Source organism: Dipodomys ordii, unplaced genomic scaffold (genome assembly GCF_000151885.1).
Source record: "Dipodomys ordii isolate 6190 unplaced genomic scaffold, Dord_2.0 Scaffold37, whole genome shotgun sequence".
NCBI lineage: Eukaryota > Metazoa > Chordata > Mammalia > Rodentia > Heteromyidae > Dipodomys > Dipodomys ordii.
The window spans coordinates 3,823,383-3,832,722 of NW_012267253.1; the positions used below are offsets into that span (position 1 = coordinate 3,823,383).

At 40.6% G+C, this 9,340-nt stretch overlaps 1 protein-coding gene across 1 annotated transcript in view; it reads left to right on the forward strand.

Annotated features, from left to right (window-relative positions):
• Mta3 (metastasis associated 1 family, member 3) overlaps positions 1-9,340 on the forward strand; it is a 146,650-nt gene that overhangs the window by 703 nt on the left and 136,607 nt on the right. Inside the window, exons 2-3 of the mRNA XM_013017904.1 lie at positions 1,695-1,778; positions 6,731-6,824. Coding sequence (XP_012873358.1) covers positions 1,695-1,778; positions 6,731-6,824 — 178 coding nt within the window. The remainder of the gene's footprint in view (positions 1-1,694; positions 1,779-6,730; positions 6,825-9,340) is intronic.

Genomic DNA, 9,340 nt, shown 5'->3' on the forward strand with positions numbered 1-9,340 from the left:
TCGGCCCCTCGCCCCGCCCGGGCCCCCAGGGCCGGGCCTCTCCCCTGGGGGGTGAATTACACATGCCCCTTCCACGAAACCCCCCGTCAGAGTCGGGCCCGTCGGGACCCCTGGCTGGGTGGCTTTTTCCTCGCTTGGCCTTTGGGGGAGCATAGAGGGGGACACCCCCTCCCCCAGCCCCCCTCCCCCCCTGCGGTGGCAGTGTGGGGCGGGGACGGGGACGATGGGCCCAGCCTGGGACACAGCTGGACGAGGCCTGTTCCCCGGGCCAGGGCCCTGCACCTTCCCTTCCTGGTTGCCCCCTTCGGTTTGTCGCCCACCTACCCCCCCTCCCACCCCCCCCTTCAAGAATGGGGTTGCATGGGGCCGGGGAGCCCCGCAGCCGGTGGAGAGGGAGTTGAGCGCAACCTGGACGTTTGCTCTGCTGTCTGCCTTCCCTGCCTTCTGCAGAAGAGAGAAATAAGGTCAAACAAACTTTCTCCCTGCTCACGACGCCCTCCTCCCTCTTTGCTGGTAAAATAATAATTCAGATGAGTGGCGTGTTGGTGAGTGAGACTTGCTCTTCCTCTGCCCATTAGCTGAGCTCCTGATGGATGGCGGTGGGAATGGCCTGGCTAAATGAGGCCACTTTGCAGAGCTACCAGGGTGGACATTAAGCAATGCAGTCCAACCTCTCACACACGAAGTGGGAAGTTTCCAGTAAACCTGTGAGAGTGGAGTATTTGTATGCTTTTGGTTGAAATCTTGCAATGATTTTTTTTGGTAGCATGAACTTAAATGGATCTAAAGTAAATACGCTAAAAGAGTGAAAATAGTCCAACATCATCCCACAGAGTACTGCCCCTCAGCAAGTGACCCCTCATTTTCTCAGGTAGAGCTTTGGAAAAGTTTGCTACTGAGCTTTCTCTTCCCTTAACTCTGCTCACCTGATCTTAAAAAAATTTTTTTTGGGGTGATTGAAATTTAAGTTGGGTTGCTAAAACATCCTTGCTCTGAATTTGTCTTAGGTCAACAGTTTGACCTAAGAAGCATATTCCAGGGCAGATTGGATTAGGGGAAAAGGATGTGGAAGAAATTTAGAGGATGAGTCTAGTGTAGTGAGTCCTGATCACTCAGTGATGAAGAGGTGTCCATGTTTTTGTTTACTAAAGGAATTATGCTCACCATGGTTATGTCAGGCACCACTAATCCCTGCACTTGAGACAAAGGATAGCAAGTTCAAAGCTAGCCTGAACTACATAGGAACAGCCTATCTTAAAAAAAAACAAAACATCAAAAAAAGACTTACAAAGAAAGTATAGATCCTGTGGCTCAAGCCTGTAATTCCAGCTACTGAGAAGGCTGAGATCTGAGGGTCCAGGTTAGAAGCCAGTAAGGAGAAGGAAAGTTCATGAGACTCATTTCTAGTTAAGTAGAGTGTGGCTCAAGTGGTAGAGACAGCCTTGAGTGGAAAAAACTAAGGGACAGTGCCCAGGCTCTGAGTTCAAGCCATAATACTTGCACAAAAGCAAACAATAATAAAAAACAGAATATTAATTGAAATGGAAATACCAGAAAAAAAGGTTTGTGAGTAGTAGGCACATGAGACAATATATTAAGGTTGCATTACCAATAAATAACTGCTTAATTGCCAAATACAGAAAATTATGGATTGACATATGTGAACTTCCTGTTGAAAAGATTAAATTTTATAACTTCCTTTGGTTACAGATTATGTGTACTTTGAAAATTCTTCCAGCAACCCATATCTAATCAGAAGAATAGAAGAACTTAACAAGGTATACACTGTTATTCATCCTAATATTGCAAACTATATTCCACTGAATATAATTGGGTAAAAGAATTTTTTTTGTATGTGTGCTGTTCTTGGGGTTTTAACTCAGAATCTGGATGCTGTCCTTGAGCTTTTTTTGCTCAAAGCTAGTGCTATACTACTTGAGCCACAGTCCGACTTCTAGTTTTTGGGTAGTTAATTGGAGATGAGAGTATCATGGACTTCCTGCCTAGTCTGGCTTTGAACTTCATTCCTCAGATATCAGCCTCCTGAATAGCAAAGGTTACATGAGTAAGCCACCATGCCTAGCAATAAGTATTTTTACTTTTAGTTCTAGACTCTGAAAATAGTTTTTTTTTTTTTTTTGTGTGTGTGTGTGTGTGTGTGTTTTGCCAGTCCTGGAGCTTGAACTCAGGGCCTAGGCATTGTCCCTGAGCTTCTTTTGCTCAAGGCTGGCACTCTACCACTTGAGCCACAGCACCACTTCTGGCCTTTTCTATGTGTGTGGTACTGAGGAATGGAACCTAGGGCCTCATGCTTGCTGGGCAAGCACTCTACCACTAAGCCACATTTCTAGCCCTGAAAATAGTTTTATATTAGTATTATATATGTAAGATTCTTAATATTCTTTTGGGGCTGGGAATGTGGTTTAGTGGTAGAGTGCTTGTGTAGCACGCATGAAGCCCTGGGTTCCATTCGTCAGTACCACATAAACAAAAGAAAACCAGATTAAAAATAAATATATTTTTACTTTTTTGGTAGTTACTTTCTCTGGTTTTAAACATTTTTATTGTATTTTATTGTATTGTATTGTATTTCTTCACTTTGTAGAGTCTTGAAGTTCAAGTAACTTCTATAATTTTGTTTATTTTATGTTGGTTCTGGGGCTTGAACTAAGGGCCTGGACACTGTCCTTTAGTTTTCTCTGGTCAATGCTAAGTTTGCTACCTTTTGAGCTATAGCTCCACTTCTGGCATTTTGCTAGCTAATTAGAGACAACAGTCTCATGGACTTTCCTGCCTTGCCCAGTTTTCAGCCTCCTGAGTAGCTAGAATTTACAGATGTGAGCCATTACTGCCTGTTTTATTTTATTTTATTAGCGTACATTACTTTTTTTTTTTTTTTTCTGGTCATGGGGTTTGAATTCTGGGCCTGGACACTGTCCCTGAGTTCTTCAGGGTAAGCACTCTACCACTTGAGCCACAGTGCCACTTCAGTTTTCTGGTGGTTAATTGGAGCTAAGAGTCTCGTGGACTTTCCTGCCCAGGCTGATTTTGAACTGAGATGCTCAGAACTCAGTCTCCTTAGCTAGGGTTACAGGCATGAACCAGTGTCGCCCGGCTCATACATTCCTTTTTGGTGAAGGATTTCATATTTGTCAACCTTACTCTGTTACTCTCCCTTTTCCCTTTCTGAAAGAATTTCAACAGTTTCTGTTTTCATACATTTAAACAATTCATTTCTGCATATTCATCGTCTTTCATTCTTCTTTTATGTCAGTCATGGGGCTTGAACTCAGGGCCTGGGGTGCTCTCCCTAAGCTCTTTTGCTCAGGGCTAGTGCTCTACCACTTTGAGCCATAGAACCACTTCTGGTTTTCTACTGGTTAATTGGAGATGAGTCTTATGGTCTTTCCTGTCCAAGCTGGTTTTGAACCATGATCTTGAGATCTCAGCCTCTTGAGTAGCTAGAATTTCAGACATGAGCCATTGGCGCCCAGCTTCTTTCATTCTTTGTGTTAGCCCATTTTTTTTTTTTTAATCAAACCCAAGGCCTTTTACATGCTAAACAAGTGCTCTACTACCTAGCTGCAATCTAGCTCCTTAAAATCAATGCTAGTTATTCTTCTTGTTGCAGGTCCAGGTATGTGAACTCAGGGTTCCTGAGCTTCTTTTGCTCAAGGGTAGTAGTGCTCTTCCACTTGAGCCACAGCTTTACTTTTGGCTTTTTTGGTAATTTATTGGAGATTTATTTCAGTGTCTCACAAACATTCTAGAAGGGGTGACTTCAAACCGTGCTTCACATATCTCAGCCTCTTGAGTATCTAGGATTACAGGTGTTAGCCCTCAGTGCCTAGCTTTTTTTTTTTTTTTTTAAGAAATTGTTAGGGCTGGCAATGTGGTTTAGGGGTAGAGTGCTTGCCTAGCATACATGAAGCCCTGGGTTTCATTCCTCAGTACCGCATAAATAGAAAAAGCCCAGAAGTGACACTGTGGCTCAAGTGGTAGAGTGCTAGCCTTAAGCAAAAGAAGTCTGAGCCCTGAGTTTTTTGCCAGCCCCAGGCCTGGCAAAAAAAAAAAAAAAGAAAAGAAAAAAAATGTCTCTGAATGAGGTCTTAGCTGGTTTCAAACTTGTCCTTATCCTCTGCTTTAGCCTTCTTATTGCTGGAATTATAAGCATGTACTACTATACCCAGTTCAAAACTAACTTTTTGTTGTTGTTGTTGTATCTGTTATGGGGCTTGAACTCAGGGCCTGGGTGCTGTCTTTGAAGTCTTTTGCTCAAAGCTAGTGCTTTACACTTTGATCCACAGAACGACTTCTAGTTTTCTGGTGGTTACTTGGAGATAGAGTCTCGTGGACTTTCATGCCTGGGCTGGCTTTGAATATTGATCCTTAGATCTCAGCTTCCTTAGTACCTAGGATTATAGGCATGAGCCACTGGCACTTGGCTTTTTTTTTGGTCATGGGGCTTGAACTCTGGGCTTGGTTGTTATCCCCACACTCTTCCTTAAGGCGAGTGCTTTACTGCTTGAGCTACTGTGCCACTTCCGGTTTTCTAGTGGTTAATTGGAGAGAAGAGTCTCATGGAATTTTCTCCCCTGGCTGGTTTTGAACTGTGATCCTCAGATCTCAGCTAGGTGTGAGCACTGGCACCTGGCTTGGCTAACTTTTATTTTTAAATAATACATCCACCTCCTATTCCTATATGCATTAAAAAATATACTAGGAACAGTAGTGGATTGGCACTAGACAGTGTAACATTTTTGAATAATTAAATTTCAGGAGAGGCCTCTGGCATAAATGTGTGCATTTTCTATAAGAAAGAGGAATAATATACCACAGTTGCAAAAACTATCTGATGGCCCTTGTGTACATGGTCTAGAAGAGATTTTTTTTTTTTTTAGTGCTAGGAATTGAATCCAAGCATGCTTTCCTCCAAAGAAAATATTTATTTTGAAATATGTCTCTATCTCTCAAGCAGGTTTAAATCAGAATTTAAAAATGGTTGTAGAGCATCCCTGTTTGGGGGAATGGGAGAACCCCTAATAATGAGATTTGTAGTTGAAGTCATGGATAGAATTTATCTACCTAGAAATATTTGCCTGCCTGTTCATTTAGCAGATTACTAGATAGTTACTTCTGAAGAATGTGTTTGATCAGTGTATTATGAAATATAGCAACATTTTGGTTAGGAATTTAATATGATTTCAGGGTTTTTTTTTTTTTGTTGTTGTTGTTGGTCATGGGGCTTAAACTCTGGGCCTGAACTCTGTCCCTTAGCTCTTCAGCTCAAGGCTAGTGCTCTACCACTTGAGCCACTGTCCACTTTTGGTTTTCTGAGTGGTTTATTGGAGATAAGACTCTCACTATTTACCTGCCTGGGCTGGCTTTGAACTATGATCCTCAGATCTCAGCCTCCTGAGTAGCTAGGATTACAGGCGTGAGTCACCAGCGCCCGGCTCATGATTTCAGTTTTAAGGGGGCAATATTTTCACAGTGCCATTCCTCACTCTGAAATACTGCTGCTGAACTTCATAAAATTGACAACTTTATTACAGGGCAGATATTCTTAATTCTTTTTGTTTTAATATACCTGTAAGCCTAGAGAAATTCTGAAAACATACTCTCAAATTTGTTAGCAACTGAGAATTACAGTAGCATTTTAGTGTAATCTATGTGTTTTTTGAAGAACTTTGTAATAAATGATTGACCCTCTTGAAAATTCTCAGAATTCATAGAGAATAGGAGGATAAGAGCCTGGGCCTCAGCTGCAGTAAATTACAACCTCACTGAATATTGATTGTATTCTAGATTACAGTCAAAAAGGAATAAGAGCTTTAGTGTTCATAACTGAAGGCTTTTAATACTTTCATATGGGAAGATAGCAATAAGTACTACTAAGAATACTGTCTATGTGGACTCATATCTCCTTGGGGTGGAGGATGGGTGCCTTTTTAGGTCATTTGCTCCATTTTGTATAAAGGCTGCTGCCACTTATAGAGGTTTACTTTAAGTTGAGTGTGGATGTTTAGGGGAGACTCTGGGTGGTTTTATAGTTAGCTTTTGTTTTCTGGGGATTTGTTTGGAGAAGATAGGTTCAAATGTCATAAATTATATGTGGCTTTTAAAATTTGAAGACTGATTTCTTAAGACTGATCACAACTAACTATCTCTGGCTGTAATCATTAAACTGATACCATCACAGTGATATAATTGATGCCAGTAAGTTTTTGTATATTTGACATTGTAGTTTCTTACTAAGAACCTGGACAAATACTACTGTCTCTGGTTATCTTGTAGTTGTAGTTGAAACAGTATTGAAGTTGATCTTAAGCCGGGTCTGTGGCTTATGTTTGGAACCCTGCCTTGCTAGCTGATCAGGAGGCTGAGAGTTGAGGATCATTGTTCAAAGCTAGCTTGGGCAGGAAAGCCCATGAAACTCCTGTCTCCAATTAACCACTAGAAAACTGGAAGTAGCTTTTTGGTTCAAAGTGTTGGAACACTAGCCTTGAGCAAAAAGCTCAAGGGGCAGTGCCCAGGTCCTTAATACAAGCCCCACAACCAAAAAATAAAAATAAAATAAACCCTGATTTTGTAATTATCCTGTATCCAGTTCATTCAATAAGTTATTTGACAGTTCATATGAAAAATTGTACCATGGGTCTTATGAATGCTAAGGACGTGCTTTGTCACACTTCCCAGCTCCCACATAACTTATTTTCTTATTTCTTAGACTGCAAGTGGCAACGTGGAAGCAAAAGTAGTGTGCTTTTATAGACGACGAGATATTTCCAACACGCTTATAATGCTTGCGGACAAGCATGCTAGTAAGTTAAATGTCTTTCTCTTAGGCCAAAAAATGTTTAAATCTTGTGTTTTTGATATGAGAAAAAATTGTAACCTGAAACATTTTCCTTTTAATTATGTGAAATATTTGCTTTTAATATGTGTGTGTGTGTGTGTGTGTGTGTGTTTTGTGCCAGTACTAGGGCTTGAACTCCATCTGGGCCTTGTGCTCTTGCTCTGTGTTTCCAGTCAACTCAGTGCTATACTTGAGCCATACCTCCAATTTTGGCTTTCTGCTGGTTAATTGGAGATAAGAATCTTGAAGATTTATCTAACTGGGCTGACTTTGAACTGTAATCTTCAGAAATCAGCCTCATGAGGATTAGAGGCACTAGAATTAGAAGTGCCTGCTTTCCTTCTGTTTTAAATAGAAACAGGGTTTTTTTTTTTTTTGTGACATTTGGATTGATGTATATATGTATCTTTTCCCCTCCCCCTGCTAGAGGTTGCTCAAGGCCTTTTTGCCTGCTAGTCAAGTGCTCTATTACTGAGCTATACTTCCAGCTCCACTTAACTTTTTTAGGTTATATCATATAGAATTTTGTTTTATTTTATTTTTGTCAGTCATGGGGCCTGAACTCCAGGCCTGAGCACTGTCCCTCAGCTCTTCAGCTCAAGGATAGCGCTCTACCATTTGAGCCACAGCGCCACTTCCGGCATTTTCTGCTTTTGTGGTGTTGAGGAATCGAACCCAGGGTCTCATGCCTGCAAAGCAAGCACTCTACCACTGAGCCACCTTCCCAGCCCCCTAGAATTTTATTAAATAATTAAAATGTTCAGCCTAGTGCTGGTGGCTCAGGCCGATAATCCTAGCTACTCAGGAGGCTGAGATCTGAGGATCATGGTTCAAAGCAAGCCCAGGCAGGAAAGTCCATGAGACTTTTTAATCTCTAATTAGTCACACCAGAAAACCAGAAGTGGCACTGTGGCTCAAAGTGGTAGAGTGATAGCCTTGAGTGAAAGAGCTCAGGGACAGCACCTAGGCCACAAGTTCAAGCCCCAACACTGATTAAAAAAAAAATTGAAGTAGAAGTCTTATGAGAACACATACAAAGGACAATGTCCTGTTCTCAGTTTTCTGAGGATACAAATATGAGGAAATTTATACTTCATTGATATTTTGGAGGCATTTTTATCTTTTCAAACAACTGGGTATAAAACTCATTTTTGAAAAACTGTAAGAAAGATTTTTTAAAAAGGAGGTAGGAGAAAGAGAAATAGAGTTGGGTGTGTAGTTCAAGTGGTAGAGGTCCTGCCCAGCAAACATAAGGCCCTGAGTTCAGACCTTAGTACTATAAAAAAAAAATATATGTAAATATTGGTTGCATTGGGTATGGGGGCACATTGCTATATTCCCAGCACTTTGGAATCTGAGGGAGGAATATCAAAAGTTTGAGGCTACATATTGAGACTCTATCTTCAAAAACAAACAAAAATTCAAGAAAATAGTGAGAATGAATATGGCCAAATTATTCATGTATGGAAAATGATACAACAAAATCTCCCATATTATATAATTAATAGGTACTAATAAAGATGTGAGAAAAAGAAAACTGGGTAATATTTTGATTTGTATTACAAGAATTAATTATGATATATTTATAGTATTAGGTGTATATGCACATAAAGTACAAAGAAAAAGTACAAAGTGGTATTAGATACCAGAGTTCTTTTTGTTGTTGGTGGTGGTCATGGGGCTTGAATTCAGGGCTTGGTTGCTGTGCCTGAGTTCTTTTGCTCAAAACTAGTGCTCTACCATTTTGGGCTACATTACCACTTCTGGTTTTCTGCTGGTTAATCATGGGGAAAAGGAGGGGGGAGAGGGAGGGGACAAGAGAAAACTAGGGAGGGAGTAACACTGGTTAAAAGATATGGATTCAGTACCTTACTTAACTGTAACCTCTCTATATATCACCTCTACAATAACTTAAATTAAAAACAAGCTAGGAGTACAGGTGTGAGCCACCACCACATGGCCTAGAATTCTTATGGTTAAAAACATAGTGGGTTTTTTTCTGCAGTATGATTATGATTGTGTTATTTCCTAGTCATTGTTGATAGATTTTTAGCCCTTTGATTTTTCAAAAGAACAACACACTGAAAAAAAGTGCTTTAGAGCCTGAATATGTAGCTTGGTGGTTGAGTTATGTGCTTAACTAGAGTTTCTACGATTAATCCTCAGCCCAAAATGGAAAATGTGATGTAAATTTTAAGAATTTAGGTATAATAGTGCATTTCTGTAATTCCAACAGAAGGAAAGGTGAGGCAGGAGCGTGGTTAGTTCTAGAACCAACTAAGCTACATTGTAAGACCCTCTTTACAATATCTTCCTGCAGTTTTTTATTTAAAGAAAAATAAATGTATAATATTAGTATTTTTGTGTGGCTTATTTCTTCTCTCTCTTCCTTCCTTCCTTCCTTTCTTCCTTCTTTCCTTCCTTCCTTCCTCCCTCTCCCTCCCTCTCTCTCTCTCTCTCTCTTTCCCTCCCTCCCTCCCT